The 17,274-nt window shown below is 42.5% G+C and overlaps 1 protein-coding gene across 3 annotated transcripts in view; it reads right to left on the bottom strand.

Moving 5' to 3' along the window:
- tbc1d1 (TBC1 (tre-2/USP6, BUB2, cdc16) domain family, member 1) overlaps positions 1 to 17,274 on the bottom strand; it is a 44,814-nt gene that overhangs the window by 12,561 nt on the left and 14,979 nt on the right. For 2 of the 3 annotated variants that reach the window (XM_070977220.1, XM_070977241.1), the window contains 13 exons: positions 14,098 to 14,691; positions 12,755 to 12,844; positions 12,541 to 12,645; positions 11,564 to 11,696; positions 11,136 to 11,227; positions 10,167 to 10,283; positions 9,875 to 10,000; positions 9,578 to 9,726; positions 8,824 to 9,084; positions 7,717 to 7,833; positions 7,232 to 7,345; positions 6,942 to 7,075; positions 1,291 to 1,491 (listed from right to left, as the gene is read on the bottom strand). In XM_070977220.1, coding sequence (XP_070833321.1) covers positions 1,291 to 1,491; positions 6,942 to 7,075; positions 7,232 to 7,345; positions 7,717 to 7,833; positions 8,824 to 9,084; positions 9,578 to 9,726; positions 9,875 to 10,000; positions 10,167 to 10,283; positions 11,136 to 11,227; positions 11,564 to 11,696; positions 12,541 to 12,645; positions 12,755 to 12,844; positions 14,098 to 14,691 — 2,233 coding nt within the window. The remainder of the gene's footprint in view (positions 1 to 1,290; positions 1,492 to 6,941; positions 7,076 to 7,231; positions 7,346 to 7,716; positions 7,834 to 8,823; positions 9,085 to 9,577; positions 9,727 to 9,874; positions 10,001 to 10,166; positions 10,284 to 11,135; positions 11,228 to 11,563; positions 11,697 to 12,540; positions 12,646 to 12,754; positions 12,845 to 14,097; positions 14,692 to 17,274) is intronic. The other variant, XM_070977231.1, reaches the window with a different exon arrangement.

Here is a 17,274-nt window from a genome sequence, read left to right as displayed (position 1 = left end):
ACACCCTTAGATATGCCTAGCAGCAAACAAGCACAGACACACACACACACACACATACAAGTATGTGTTATATAACCTGTTCATTTGTGGTGAACTAAAAACAGGTGTGCACTTGATAACCTAATGTGTGTGTGTGTGCACATCTGGAAAGGCCAGTTGCCAGAGATGGATTAAAGAAAGACTTCTGGAGAAAACAACTCATCATCTAATTCAATAGCATCACCAGGTGAGTGATGCCAATGCTACTTAATGAGACAATGATGGCTGCTCATCTTCTTGTCATGCAGACAAATTAAACTTTGCAGGAGCAGGCAGCAACAAAATATAATGTGATTCAATAACCTTGACGGTAGCGGCCAAAAGGGCTGTAGTTTAGCAAAGAAATTCTTGGTCCACTGAAATTCTACACACTTTTTGACTAATCTATTGGTCGATGGGGAGGACTGGGGGGGATCTGCACATCCTCTCTAGAGTAATTCTGACGTTGGCTCTGATGCAGCGGCCTCTCTCTGACAAATGCACCGCAACCCTGACCTTACCTAGACATAATCCAGAGGGGCTGTATGTGAGAACACAAATGTCCAAATCAGTTGGACAGGACATTAAACAGACTTAACCCTGCCAGCTTCCCAGTACAAAGCGCATGTAATATCCAATTGAGCCCATGTGTGTATAGCGCACTTGATAACGCCACTACTCGTCTAAACCAAACGAAATATACATAATATAGGTGAGAATCTACAGAGGCGCTTTTCCTTTGTAACACCAGCAACTGTCCGACCAATGAGAAACTGGTTGGACAAGAGGATATTAGCACTGCAACAATTACTCGATTAATCAACTCGTTGGTCTTAGACAAATAATCGCAAACTATTTTGATGATCAATTAATCGTTTCAGGCATTTTTCAAGCAAACATTTACTGGTTGCAGCTTCTTAAATGTCAGAATTTGTTGGTTTTCTGTGTCATTTACAATATAGTGGCCGACAAACTAACTGTCAGAGTACAAGAATATTTTAAGTGACCGTGGTAGTTATTTACAGTAACTGCTGTTCTTGTCTTCAGGAAGCTGGAAGACATTCAAGTCTTGATTCATTTTGACAGGACACACTGGCTGCTGCCTGCAGTATGGGATGGGTCACTTTCACCACAGCATTGTGCACTGCAATGTTAGTGTTAATGCTAATTCTAAGATTAAGAGAGATTATAGTGCTCATTGTAGTGAAGCTTATTTTGATTTACGTGTTTATTGTATTGTTGTGTGTGTGATTTATCATCCATCACACTCACCCTGTAGTTTCTGGTTCTCCCTCTCCATCCTCTGCAGCAGGATCTGCTGCAGGATGGCCTTCCTCCAGAGCTCCCTCAGCTCCTCTTTGCTCCTTTTCTTCCTCTCCTCAGGCACCACCCTGACGGACGAATCACCGCTTCCTCCAACTCCCACCTGGCCCACGCACACTCGACCCCCTTCTAGACAGGGATCCCCCCGCTCTGAAAGACACATCAAATCATGTTAAAATTAGATCAGATAACACATTACATTAGGTGTCTATTGTTGCACGAAATATGAAAATACAGGAAAGCGATAAGCACAGGAATAAAAATAAATATGTTAGAAATATTATAAGCAGGTTGTCTGAAACAGCAGAGCTTGCTAGGAGAAAGGAAAATTAATTATCTGAAGAAATATTTGATCTGAATTTTAAAAATCCATAAACATTAGTCAATAATTTTATTTCTTGAGTCTTCTCATTTTCCATTCACTCAGGATATGATTTTTTTTTTTAACTTTGCCAATTGACCCAGAGTCAAAGTAGGCAGGTGAATTCAATTTACAACAATCACTCGGACACTCTTGAATAACAATAATAAAAAAAATGCTAAACATAGATCTATTTGACACAGTCAACGCACACACAGGAAAAAAATGTGTTTGTGTGACTCCACCCCAAAGTACAGGGTGGATCCCAAACCTCAAAATACCCTGTGTTGTTTAGAGGAAGGACACAGCAACTATCCAGATAGCACTTGCTTCTCTTTCAGTTCATCGAACGCACACACACGCACACACCCACACACGAAACCTTGTACTTCTATCCTTGTGAGAACCCTCACTGACATAATGAACTCCCTCACTCTAACACACAAACGCACGTGCACGCACGAATACCTGAGCTTGCCTTCAGTATGTAAATTTGATGCTTATCTTTCCAAAAAGTCTTCTGAGGAAATTTAGAAATATGTCATTTACAAATATGGAAGGTGAGCACCCTTTCAGACCTGCGGCAGATACACTATAACATGTAATGTTTGTTGTTCAATGCAATGCTTACTGTGGTCGTATCTAAGCATTGGATGCTTTGGAAATGTTTGGATGTCTTTTTAACTTCTGACCTGCTCCCTCAAGAGGTTCTGCCTTATGCCAGGCTGCCAGTGTAAATAAGAATTTGCTTTTAATGACTTGCCTAGCTCAATAAAAGGTTAAATAAAAACAAATAATTAAAAAAAGACAAACTTACAGTACATAGACACATTACATACATACATGCATACGCACACATGTTGACAATGGCGTTCTTTGTGCCAGATGAGGTTAGCGTTTACGTATGCCTTTGTATCTGTGTCAGGAAGACTTTCTGAGACATGCCAAAAGCAGCGGAGTCACTATACAAACATGCAGCCCTTGAGTTATAAGAGCAGTGAAGGAACAGACACACACAGAGACGACAAACCCTCTTAACATAGTTGTGACTTTGTTGGACAAACACAGACTGCTACACTGCCTCAAGAGAATACTGCTGAAGAGTTGGCTTTCAGGTGTGAAAAACTCAAGCATGCACGCACACACACTTGCACAAAGTGGCATGATCCACTCCCTGAGCAAACACTCCAACTTTGCCAGAACCAAGTCCCCAGCGCACACACACACACAACATGCAAAGTGGGTCAACGAGGCTGGCGCTTTGCTTTGGCGCTGTCTGTGTGTGGACTGTCAACATGACCTTGAGCCACCACCAACCCCTCCAACATGCACATGCACATGCACATGCACACACACACACACACACACACACACACACACACACACACACACACACACACACACACACACACACACACACACACACAAAAACACTCACTGGACACACCCATGACCTCATGTATGTAAGCACACGCATAAATACACACCCAGCATAGCACTGCATTCAGCCAGCACAAAGCCCATCACACCGTCCTGCTAAAAGCACCACAGCTCCTTTACCTCATGGCAGTTGGCTATCAAAATAAACTTCAGGTGCAGATTTCATTGACGATGAGGAGAAATAACTTTCGTGCAGTTTACCTGTTTCATTTGAAAAGGAAACTTAGTGCACAATGACAAGCCTAAACCTGGCTAATCCCTGATGAGCAGCATGTGCAGAGGGAAGGCAGATAAAAGGTCACATTAGTCCCACATTCCTCGCGCATTTATTAGACCCAAATACAGAATCCAGAGAGGTGAGTACAAATTAACAGGAATGTTTTAGGGTGTCATGTAATCCATTATTCCCGTGACAGAAGACCTTTGCTTAGTTGTTGTTGAGATTGCATCAGAGACGTGTTAATTGAACTGTATGCAGTTGTTTTGTAGCTGCGGCGTGTTGTGAATTTGCAAATTTTACACTTTGGCACCCTCCGATGGTGGCATAAAAAAACACACTCTGGCAGACAGAAGTACATGGCTATCTGCACATAGTGGCTAAAATATCCTATTACTGTACACTGCCTTCAGTCAGTGCTCGGAGTTCAACATGGACAAGTCTTTCTCTTTGCCAATGCAGTCTTCTTGTGTTTGGCTGTCAGGACTTTGGGATGCTTAATAGTGATTTAACTACACTTCATATTTCTTCTCACGCCATGTTTTTGTCATTGCACTGGTTTCCCTGGACGAAATGACAACTGAAATGGGAGCTACAAAAGTCAGTTCTATTTGGTTGAACGAAGATTAACATCAAGAGCTTCAGAGTCTAAACAACACCAGCATCGTAGGACGAAACAGACACCTCTATTATTTTTTGCATGGCATGTGTCACTGCAGGTGGAACCACCATCCCATGCTAGCATATGCCATTGTTTACTTTGCACGATCAATGCCAGCTGATGCTTCAGAATCATTTTTTCCTGACTTTTCATCTCACTAAGCATAACCCCGCTACTGTATATCACATCTCTGACAGTATTTGAAATAACACAGAAAAAAATATGTTTGACCTGTGAACCTGTGATGTTTTGAGGTGTTTTGGATTTAAGGTTGTTCATAGTGACACAAAGATAGTGGCATAGTAGTTGCAGCCTAAATTTTTCACTATTTTCTCACATTTTCATAAGTGATAGAGTAATAGTGATAGCATGAAAATAGATGATGGTTGCTATAAAAATTCACTGAAACCAGCTCTGTCATTTACAAGACATATCTCTTTTCAACACAAAATAGAAACACTGGTAAAGTGCAATAAAAACCAATTTCCTTTCTTTAGTTAACTTACAGGTACTATGCATGAACATGTTTTATACGAACATGTGTCATGAATTTCCCTCAAGGAGTTTTTCTTTTTACTTTGTTTGCTGTTTTTACAGGCCTTACAGTGGAGCTATAGTGTGACCAACCCATCTATCTCAACTGTCAACACTTGCTCTGTCACACACACATGCACACACACACAGTACATAATAATTATCAAAAAGCAGGATCTGAGGACATGCAAGCACATGAATGATTCCCACGTCTGCACAGGCAGACACACACACTTTAGTGTGGACATATACTGAGATAAGGTGGATTAATATTTCTAAGTTACTGGATGCTATGGCAATATTTCAATAGTGTTACTCTTTTCTAATTAGATCCTTCACATCCCCAAAATATTTGACAGGGCTGTTGATCTCCAGACAGACCTGCTTTTGATTAATTTTACTTGCCAAAGGCATTCAAGCTTTTCTCCCCCACCTCCCTTGCCCCCCCCCCAAAAAAATCAACTGTTAACATCAAAAAGAGCAATGTAGCAATGCCAGCTCACTCAATAATGTTACATTCAAAGGTCTAAAAAAACTCAAAGTGCCACAACAATGTGCATGTCAATCAATCACAGTCTGTCTACAGTGGAAATATACTGAATGAGACCCTGGTTATTTTGGTCTTAAGTTTAGACACTCTAAAGAGTTGACTGCTCTAGCATTTGCCTCCTTAGCCATACTGGAGTCAATTTCCCCTTAGCACAGGAATATAAATTACCAGGAAAAAAATCTCAGGCAGTGATGGTCTACTTCATAATGCTAAAAAACTGGGATTTCAAGAGGAAAAGTAAATTGTGTGTGTGTGTATCACCACTGGTCATAACTGGTGGTTTGGTAGGCACTTTTCAGTATAAACAATCCCAAAGCACTCCAAAATCCAAACCAAAAATACTTGAATGAACATATTTATGGGTATATTAATGATATTGATGAGTGAGTAAAAAATTGGGTAAATAGAGATAGCAGGAAGAGGAAAAACTCAACCCAACTCAAGTTCAAGCTGGAGAGAAACAGCTGCGATAAAGTGATCTATTCTATTTCCCTTCCCCTTTTCTACGCGCACATAACATGTTACATGAAACAGTGACACAGAGTGGACAGGCTTTGTCACTGCACCACTGTCTACATATCGGGACCTGTTACGGCTGTTTGTAATAATAACACAGGTGACGCAGCACATTGCTCATGCTGCTATTTTGGTAGGATGTTAAGCATATGTGTGTGCGTAAGAACACGTGTTTCCACAAGTGTCTTGACCTGGAACTGAACATGTAGTAGTTTACAACTGGAGCATGCTAAGTAATCTGAAGGTGAAGATCTCAGCTGTCATTGCTCTTTAATGCAGCAGACATGCTTACACTTAGGCATAATCTCTGGGAGACGTTGGTCGCAATAAGCAAAATATGTGCATAAGTCGTTATCACTGTATCAATCTCTTTTACATGCACATTTGTGTGCAGTCTTGTTAAAGGTATTAAACATTATTGCGGTGTGTTTTATTTCAGCTTTGCAGGCAGGTATCATTGATTTTGTCCCTGATGAGCTGGGATAATGTGTACATTTCTGTGCACTCCCTTTATTTTCTCCATAATTACAAAAATGATATGGTTGATGGGCTGCATGGTGGCGCAGCAGGTAGTGCGCGTGCCTCACAGCAGGAAGGTCGCAGGTTCGATTCCTGGGTCGGGCCTTTCTGTGTGAAGTTTGCATGTTCTTCCTGTGCATGCGTGGGTTCTCTCCGGGTACTCCGGCTACTCCGGCTTCCTCCCACAGACCAAAAACATGCTCATTAGGTTGATTGGTTACTCTTAATTGCCCCTAGGTGTGAGTGTGAGTGTGAATGATTGTGTGTATGTGCCCTGCGATAGGCTGGCGACCGGTCCAGGGTGTACACCGCCTCTCGCCCGTTGACAGCCGAGATAGGCTCCGGCCCCCCCGTGACCCCGAAAGGGATAAGCGGCATAGAAAATGGATGGATGGATGGATATGGTTGATTTGAGCTGGGGGTTTTTTTCAGGATGAGTATTTCAATCTATAGTATGTAAGTACCACGGAAATACGAAGTAGTACCACGGAAATACGAAGGAGAAGTAGAAAAGGAACATCTTTTGTAGCCTACAGCCAATGCTAACCTATTCAAATCTGTTATAATTGCTATCCATTTCATTGTGATTCTGCTCTAATACAAAAGGTGGTGTCTTCGTCCTCTAAATACATTTCACTATGTTTGCAGGGTAAACGCAGCAACATGACCGCTTCTTAGATAAACAGTGATATACTTTGTAGGGACTGAGTCACCTGTGTAAATCAAAGGAAACTGGGTGGAGCCCCATTGAGAGAGAGACGTTCTTGCACAGGGTCAAATCAAACAGCATGTCCAAACTTACCGTTGCTCTCTGTGTTCTTCTGAGGTGTAGCGACTCGTAGGAAGATCTGCTGCCTCCATGAGTGCCTGTGGCTGCGCAGAGGACTTTCCCCTACCCCACATGCTGCACTTGGTGTGGACAGAGCTGCTACATCACTAAAACACATCCAACCACACGCACATGAATGGTTACATAATATGCCCGAATAAACATTCAGGATATATCAAAAATAGAGACATAAAATCAGTTTAAGTCATCCATAACTATGCTGGACACACTAACGTGTGATTATTTGGTGTACGTGTGTGTACCTGCTCCTTAGCTCAGGAGAATCATTCTCATGGACAGGGGCCAGAAATTGAAATTTCAGAAAATTAGGGACAGAGGAGGAGGAGTGAAGACGAGCACGCAGATCACCCAGGGTACTGAGATGGAGAGATGGCAGTGAAAAAAGGAGGCAGAAAACAGATAAAAAGAAACTTAAGCCCCATTCACACAAAGAGACACATGGCTTCTGAGAAATGCTTTTGAGCTCCATTGATTTCAATGGAAGGATGTGACTCCTCCGTTATTCAAGGCTGCCACACGGCTGCATCTTTTATTACAGAGTGCTGAAGTGAAAAAGGCTGAAAATTGTTCAATTTTTGAAGAGATTCGGCTTGGATTACTTTTACACGGGGCCTTACATAATAACATGGAAAACACGGTCAAAAGAAGGTTTGAACAATGAATGGGTGCACACAAAACAGATAAAGGAGATACTGAGTTGAACAGAAAGCCAGCGTAGGATTCTCACCTTCTTCTATTGAGCCGGGCTCCAGCAGAAGGTGAGGAAGGATGATGAGCGAGAAGAGGAGAGTGAGATGAAGGGCAGGGAGGAATGGGAGGAAGGGTGGAGTCGGTTGGGACATGTCTGAGAAATGGTGCAAATAAAGAAAGAGCAAGCCAAGAGAAAGAGAGCAAAGATCGTCAAAGATACTGAAACAGTATGAAAACAGAAAAAAAGATGAAGAGAAAGAGGAAGAGTGGTAGAGCTGGGAGGCAGTTTATGTGAGTGGATTTAGATTTTGGTTTGTGATAATGTTGTTGAACTATAAATACTGTCTTTTCCTGGTTTAAATGGCAAATGTATGACTACAAATGATACCACATAACATTCTGTATTTATTGACCATTACACCTGAATGAAATTATAAGAGCACTCCACTGACTTAGCATTGAACTCCAATAAGTCAGACTCATAATGGACAGTTAAAAAAGTCTAAATATCCATGCAGCAGAAGCACAGATACTGATTTTTTTCGTTTCACACTTTCTTCTTCAAACCCAGCACCTACATCACCCACAATGTAACATTACCTACAGACCACTTGGAGATTCGGCTGTGCTATGCTAGCAGCGGTTAAGATAGCCTAGCGCTGATAGCCTCAAGCAGAGATAAGGAGCAGGCTGTAGAGGTCTACCAAGTTTTTCCCAAGTTTTTATCTTATTATTATACAGCACAGTGGGAAAACACCACAAAGCCTGTAAGTTTAAAGGAAACTGTTACCAATCCTCTCTCATTTTCTTCCAGCTCAACTTAGTATCTCATGGCAGTGAGATCCCTTCAGATGAGAGACTAATTAAACTGGTAGGCACTATTTCTACACATGATTTCCATGTGACATGTTGTAATATGTGATAGCTATTGCTTTGTTTTATTTTTTGGTAAAGAAAAAAAAAATCAGGACGCAACAGTCAATGACTGAGCCCTGGAAATACTTTGTTCAATGCCTGCATGTCCTTATGTGATCTCAAATCTCATAATACTGAATTCTACTGAGTAAAATCAATTCCTCAATCGGACACTTACTTGTCTACCTGCACAAACACACAGACAAACATGCACACACACTCTCTTTACTTGCTCTGGTGTGGAGTGTCGGTGCTGACGGAGTAGTGTCGTACGAGCTTGGGCTTGGAGGCTGCAGTAGGGTCCTGTGGCGTGTGAGTTAGTATGTGCATCGGTGAGTACTCTGCTGAGGAAGGGGTGGGAGGGTGGCTGAAGGTGCTGGCCCGTCGGCGGAAGCCCTGTGGCTGAGCATCACCGGGTAAAGAGGAGGAGGAGGGCGAGAGGGGGAGAGAGGAGTCAAGGCGCTTCAGGTCTCCTGTTGAGTTGTGGCACCTGGAGATGATGAGGAAAAGTGTGTGAGGAAGACTACACAGTGTCCACAATATATCATGACCACCGATACAGCTGTAAGTACATTTTTCTCAGGGAAGACAATTTTGGAGGGAAAAGTGCTGCGAGATTGATCATAGCCAGGTGTCAGCAGAACAAAAAACCATTTTGTCTGCCACCCAAATGGCATCATAGCTGATCCCTAAAGCTAACGGTGTGGTGGTCCCATATTGGAGAGGCTCCACATGACTATACCAAGAGCTGTTATCTGTGTCTAAGGAGGACTGGTCTGAATTGCTGAAAGATAATAGAGGAGCTGTCACTTCCTTCTCAGCTGTCCCTTGAACTCAGGGTAAAAAAACAACAACAAAAAAAAACCTTTAATCATAAAAATTCTTCTTCAAAAAACCAGGAACTGCTGTGACCTTTATAGCGCTGACTGTTCTGACCCAAGCTATGAGTCAGTGTGCAGGCATGTGTGTTTAAGTGTGTTTACCTGAGTGGGCTGGTGGGGCGCAGCTGGGTGGAGGGAGGCAAGGGGTCATCCAGACAAGGATGGTCCTGGCTGCTTTTGACTGTACAAGTGGAAGAGCCGCTGTCACTTCCAACACTATTGTCCCTCTGAGCTCTGGTCTTGCTGCTTGCCTGCCAAATACACACACAAGCCAAGGTTATCTATAGCATGTGGCTTTTACATCTTACCAAAGACACTACTCCAAGGACCTTAATCACGTCTTAATGCAAGGAGTGATAATTCTGAGCATTACTGAATACAAATAAAGAGCACCGTTACCTTCCAGATCCCCTCCAGGGACTCAGTGAGAGAGCGCTTGGCTCGGCTCTTGAACTGCTCCAGTCGCTGCCGACTGCTACTCTGCTGCTGAGCCTCCACTGGGGCTGGAGCTGCATCCTCACACACCTACACAAACACGGAGAGAGAAACGGGGACATAGACAGAAAGCAAGACAGTGAATGAGAGACAGGTCCTCACAAGTGCAGTATAGCATGACACATTAAACATATGAAATACTTTTTTCCAGTTATCTTTCCTCTGTGAACTACAGCAGTGTATATACAAAATCTACCTGTTTGCTGTCTCCACACAGTGTGTGCTGATGGCTCCTCTGTCTCTCCTCATACAGACTCCTCAAAGAAGCCATCACCAATTCATTCTCCTCCTGATCGCTCTTAGGGCGAGCCCTCTGAAACACACACACATCAAACGTCATCAGACATATTTTTTTTAGATATATATAATTTTTTTGTTCAACCCTGGCCCTGATATATGGAGAACGGTTTGTAAATGGTGACCAAAAAGTAGTGTCCAGCATTGAAGGTTTTGTACTGTACGTTACATAACAGCACTGGATACATTGTGCTGTTTTGTGCAGCAGGTTGCTCAAAATTGAGGACAGCTAAATAAATAAATGAATACCAACTTCCAAGGTCAGGAGCACAAGGGTAAAACCTAACAAATGGTTGCACACTGTATTTATACTACAAGACAAGGATAAATGATCCTGAATTAATGTCAGAAGAGTAGGGATCAGCTGATGGGAACCATTCAGGACTTTTGTAGCATTGCAGTTCACGTACAGCACCAGCAGATGTCAACAGAGCCATAGCAAAACATTTGAAGACATTCGCCTTTCAAGATCCACCTTTATCTGTACAACAATCTGCAGTAACAATGATGGTTAAATACATTTACATTATTGACTGCCAACAGTCAGATGAGTGTGCTTTATCAAACAAATCCATTTGTGTTTTTGGGAAAGAGACAGAAAATCTGAAAGAGTCAAAAAGAGCGACATGGAGCATGAAGGAAACAGAGCGATGAGGTGGCAGAAATATTTAATTCACGTGTAAAGAGGAATCAGTGCGTCACTCTAAATCTCCAATGAAAAACCTGCGATTTGGCGGTGATTCAGTCGTGATGAACTCAGATGAATTTGCAAACTGAATGGTTTGTTTCTAGTTGCAATCACCTCAAAGAGAACTCTAGGAATGTCCACCTTGTTCTACCGGTTCTTTAAACAGAAAATACCACATACCATAGCATTTTCAAAGACTGAAGCTTGCTCCTGGTTGTCCAGAGTGGCCAAGTATTTCTGAAGCTCCAGCTTGGTTTTAGATGGGTGTAGACCTGAAATACAGGTGACAAGATTAGTCTCACTTCAGATACATGTAGTCCGTGTGCGTCTACAGTGTGTGTCTAGCTGTTCTTCACACAGGCGCTCTGTCTTTATCACTGGTTCTTTTATCCATCATGTTCACATGGAGTGTCCCCTCACAGAACACATTTCATATCAAATATTAATGAAATCCAGCGTGAGGCTCAGCCTTTTGCCACTATATTAAATGATTTAAAGAGGTATATCAACCTATGAACATTACTCCAACCAATTCCAATTGAAAATACTTTCAGCTTTTACTCATTGTCTGATGGGTACTGTGATGGGGCACAGGGACAGTTTTCTACCTTCTATCCTCTCACACAGGCGGTGGAGTTGCTGCATGGGGCAGCTGTCACACTGCTGGCTCTGGGTCTTTGCATTCTGCTGCAGGGCTGCCACAGAGAACGCCTGCTTCAAAGTCAGCATGATCTCATCCACCTACAGGAACACAACACAGATTTTCATCCATCCTACCTTCATCATATAGCCTTTCAGGGTATTTTCATATATTGTATGATCGGCAATATAAAACTGCTAGAAGTGAATATACAAGTAAAGTAGAACAGTTTTTCCACACAGGTTGTCCAGGTTACTCTGGCAGCACTGGAACAGTCACAATTACTGATGTTTATCAGGCTGTGTGACTCATTATTTCAAGAATTACAGGAAGTATCAAGTATGAGCCATTCACACTGCAACAACAGTGAACTATTATACAGTGGAGCACATCCATCTAATGACAGTTTTCTATCAAACTGACAGTCCATTTGGCACACCAGGACTCAGTGAACCACAGATGTCCTGAGGCACTGGCCTAAAGAATTAAAGCAGAATTTAATCTTGATTGATAGAAAACAACACTGGTGAATAATGCCAGCTTCTTCTATTGTGGTGCTCAAATTTAATCCAAAGCAAACTTGCGAGGTGTCAAATTAAACTGAGTGGGCTGATCAACTGAGTGGGAGGTGATGATATGGAAATATATGGATAAGTGGAATTGCACATATGCACAGACTGTTCCACTGCTTCGCCTGACCAATTATACTGGAGACGTTTCCAGGCATGTAGATATGCATTATAAATGAATGAGATAATGAATTGGACCAATGGAAGTATGGATTTTGCTTTGTTACCTGTGTTGTTAAAAATAAAACAAAATCTGGATGGAGGCAGAAAAATAAAAAACAAGGACAAAATATGTGTAGAACTATGTTTTCTACACATGCCCCATCCTTTTCCTGCCATGTTATACTACGCTCTCCCTACATTCTCCAGCTCTCACCAGTGATTCGTCAGTACACTGGAAGACATAGCAAACGAAGTGGCAGCTGCCGCCTTCCACTGTCTCCCTGCAGATGAAGCCAAAGTGATCCACGTGACGAATACCCTGGGAAGAAATTACAAGGTGGTTTAAGGATTCAGAGTAAGTTTAAAAATCACACAAGCAGCAAGCAAGCAAACAGAGAATTATGTGGAAGACACGCAGTGCTTCATACCTGTGAGCAGAAGGAGATTTCTCTGAAACTCTTCTCTATGGCAACTTTCTTCGTGTCTGGACTAACCAAGAAGATCTGAGACCTTCCCACCTAAAGCAAAGAAAACAAAAAGACAACATAGTTTGACTCTTTGAGAGGCTATGTGTGCTTCCATAGGCTTGCAGTGTGTAGTGTGTTCTTCTGTGTGTTTGTGTGAGTAGTGAGGTCTGTGGTGTGCAATAATGAGCCTCAAGCCTCAACTACATTCCAATTTCTCACACTGAATTTCAGCATTTTTAGGACATATAGACCTGTTTAATGGCAAGAAAGCCTGTATCAGTGAACCGGTTCATAGGGTGAACCACCACAAGCCTTGATCAATGATTACGTGAAATAAAGCAGAGCCGAAAAATACTTTTAATTCTTTTTTAATTATTGGATTTACCAAGTTTCATTTCTCCTCTTTGCATAAAAGCAAAAATGGATTTTAAGACTGTTCCGCTTTCAGGGATATCCCCAACCTTTACAACATGAGTCATTATCACTCCAAAACCTCAAAAAGGGACTCATGATCATAAAATGATCTTGTGTGTTAAATGTCAAGTCTTGGAGCTCTGTGAGCACAGCTTCTCCTTCTGTGAACAAGCTGTCCTTCATTGTATGTCTCTATCACACAGGAATCACATAATCAAGCTCTTTCTGGAGGAAAAAGGGGGGATTTTATCTGCGTCTTCAAAACTGAGGTGATGATGTCACCAGGTTGAGGTCATTCTGTCAACTATCCACAGCAGCAGCAGGATGTATCATCACTGTCAATAATATGTCTTTTGAGAGACACAGCAACAGGCCCTGGTGGTTCCTGTGCCAACTGTCACTGTTTCCTGTCTGGAGCACAAACAGGAAAACTGTTGGCAGGAGGTCACTGAGGTCAAATAAAGGCGAACAAGGGGAGCGTGACTGAGCTCATTTTGAGCCGCAGTCAGCATTTGGTGACTCATTAGGGGATTTATACTTTTGCTTCTCTTTTTTCTCTCCCACTCTGACCTTTATGAGCGACTGTGTATGAGAACTTGTTATTTAGGGAATCCAAAATTGCACTTTACTGCGCCACGAAGCCTTCTTATTCCCAACAAACACATCTATGAAAACGGTTGTGTGCGAGCTGGAAGAACTCACAATAAAGAGTGTTTGTCTGATTTCGCCGCACAAGTTCCCTCAGGATAAATACAGTTATATCTTCTCTAATTGTAATGGATTATAACTATCAAATAAAGGCCATAAAAAGTGGAAGCAGAGTAATTAGAGCATACTCGCTATTGTTTCTGAAAGGTTGCTGTTTCTGTGTGTCCATTCATGAACATTACCGTAAACAGCATGGTCCTGTTCTCCTGCAGGCTGGTGGGCTGTACTCCAGCTGAGTTGGCCTGTGCGTCAGTAGTGTTGGTGTGAGAGATCTCTGGTGAGAGTCCATTCTCATCCAGGGCCTGCAGACAGGGAAAGCTGGGGTCTCTTTTAAACAGGACTGGACGCTTGCCGGTGGTTGGGCTCCCTGCAGCACCATTACCAACTGCACCACCTCCTACTAGTCCATTGGATGACGAGGTTAATGCCCTCCTCAGCCCACCCACCAATCCCCCACTATTTCCTCCTTTATCACTCTTCCCTGAGCCATGCAACTGGCTAAACTTCTCGATGCACTCGTCGATCAGGGCAGGAGGGGCTTTCTTGTGCGCGACACTCACACGGCCGCAAAACAGCACCTCAAACTTCTTGGCAAAGGCTGTTGGAGACACAGCAATAGATGGTGCTATGGTGGTTGTCGTTGTGGAGAGAGAAGAAAAACATGTTTCAGAGGGATCGCTGCCTGCACTGGAAGTTTTGCTGGCATGGATGGTGATGTCATCATTGCGTGCCGAGCTCTTGCCAACCTGCCTCAACGTACTGATGATCTCGGGAACCTGGAGGGACAGCAGGCAGGAGATAAGAACTTGGAACTACTGGAATAAAAGTCAACTTCAAGCAGCCAAAGTACAGTTAAACCAATAAGTACCAATATCCATGTGAGCATAAGAAAAGACAAATACTCAAAATACACCACTGACTTCAGGCTTGAGAGCCCGTGCAGCATCCAACATCTTTTCAATCGTGCTGTTTTGGGAACGATTCAAAACTCTCACTCACTCTCTTAGGGTACTTAATTGAACAAACATTATCCCCATTTCTAAAGGTGGCATTTGACTGGGTGCTCACACTGCCCCCGTACCAATGGCACATATCCAGAAACAGGTGGCTACAACACTGACACTGAAATAAACACTTATGAACCACAAATGTTCCATTAATCAATGTAGATGCCACACCTTGCTATGAGCTAACCCGCCATATGGTGTAATGTGTGTTATGGTTCCCTGGAATAGAGCAGCCCTTGTGATATCTTCCTGTGTTGAAAAGAAGCCAAATTGAGACCTTTCGTCTCAAAGCAGGCTTTGTCCTCACTTTCCCTTTATTTGATTCCCTTCTTTCCTTTCCTCCTGACCCCTCCTTTCCCTTTTTCCTCTTCGTTCCCCGTAAACTTTGGTTACCCATTCTTCTCTGTGATGTCTACTTTTATTTCTTATAAAAGTATTTAAAGCTGAATGTTGACCAGTATCCCCATCTTGACATTTCCATATTGTGCATATTTTGGCTTTTTGCGTGCAACCTAAATGCTCTCAGCACACCGTCTGTGTTATGAGAGTGAAGACCTTTACAAAAACTTCTATCTCGTCCTCTGAAGATCCATGAATCTTGACCATTTCCATCATCTCCACCTACTCATGACTAACACAATAACACTCACACTCAGACCTGCAAACAGGGGCACACACATGCACACCTTCCCACTCAAAATGCAGAAACAGAAAAACAGAAGGAAAGCAGAAATATGATTAATTCCAATGCTCCAAAACAACTATTACAGACCAATAAGCTGACATTTCAAGCGCTCTCACAGAGGGATCATAAACACATGGTCGCTGAAGCTGAAACTGGCAATATTAAAGTAAATGATTTGAAGTTTCAACTAAACCTTAAAGGCACAACATTACTGTTGACATGTTCAGCAAAAAGAAAAACCCTTCGGAGCCCAGAGGATGCTGCAGCTGTTTACTCCAGAGGCAGTTCTGCTGAACTGGCAACATCCCTTACTTCAATCTTAAAGCAGCATAACTGATTTCTCTGGCTGCAAACACGACACTGTCATATCATTGCCTTAATAAGTTGTTGTGCTGAAGGTGTTCGTAAAGCGTTGGATATTTACACATCTTGCACACATGGAGCAACATTAATCTGAGTTTTGTTTTGTTTCTTGTGATCTGGCAACCTCAAGTCCCATATTCCACTCTCCATCTAGCTTTGTTGGGCATATATAATCTCTTGAGGGGAACATTTGGCCTTTTTGCAGCTAAATACTTCCCTTTGTTCATCAGGTTGTAGCTGACTTGATGTTTCTGGTGTTCGGTGCTGGACAGTGAGTGTACAGTGGGTTCATGAGCTGATGGATGCTAAAACTCTGCCGAGGGGAACTGCAGAGTCAGTACGAGGGACACTTTCACGCTACAGATAGTCATTTGACCTACTGTCAATATTTTTCTTCTGCTTTCAAAAGTTGAATTTTAATGTAACCAAATTTTTAGAGAAGGGCGGAGGTCCAATTTCACATAGCGATGGCCACATGTTTAAAATAAAACTCTTACTCATACCACAACCTATTTAAAGTGTCAAATATTATCTGGTGCTGTGAAGATCCACCAGACGCCGTGTCAGGGCTCACGTGTCAGGGGTCACTTTGCGTTAATCAATTCAAGAGGGATGCTGCAATGTCAGGGAAAATGAGATAGCGCTTGGCTTTTTTTTTTTTGGGGGGGGGGGGGGGGCACTCAGTTTGTCTCCATCTTGTGATGCATTCAAGGAATCAGCAGTAGGAGGCAAGCACTGTTTATCACCGCAGTCAAGTTTTATGTTACATTTACTCAGCAGCTGAACTCCCCACTGAAATCAACACTTGCAGCTGCATTACAGTAGAGAGGACGATGGGCCACAGCTCTGCCTCCCTCTGGGTCTCTGGCTGAAATCCCAAATGGATCCAGCTGTCAGAGAGTAGCATGAACATGGCGAGTTGAAAATGTTCACTTTGTTGTTGTGAGCAACGGTGCACATTCACTGCCATTCAGAAACTTTATTCCGGAAACCAATAAGTTAAGAGATTATGTGTTATACTTTTATATTGCTTGGCTGTGACTGTAGTTTATATAATCTATGTAAACACTAATTTTCAAACTTCACAGATGCAGCCCTGCCTGGTAAAAAAAGAGGAGCACTGGAAACTGAGCAGAACGGCAGAGAATGTTTTGTTGCTCTTGTCTGGCTTCCTGGATATTTCCGTTAAGACGGGGCCATTTATTATTCCCACACTGCACAGATACATTAAATAATTGCTCTGTAGGATGAAGAACAATCCCTGGCGGCTACATAAATTCTCTTCATTTGTAGACGATCAAGCA

The sequence above is a fragment of the Chaetodon trifascialis genome, chromosome 2, assembly GCF_039877785.1.
Source record: "Chaetodon trifascialis isolate fChaTrf1 chromosome 2, fChaTrf1.hap1, whole genome shotgun sequence".
NCBI classification, from domain to species: Eukaryota; Metazoa; Chordata; class Actinopteri; order Chaetodontiformes; family Chaetodontidae; genus Chaetodon; species Chaetodon trifascialis.
The sequence above is the reverse complement of the archived record's forward strand: the minus strand, read 5'-3'. Positions and strand labels throughout refer to the sequence as shown.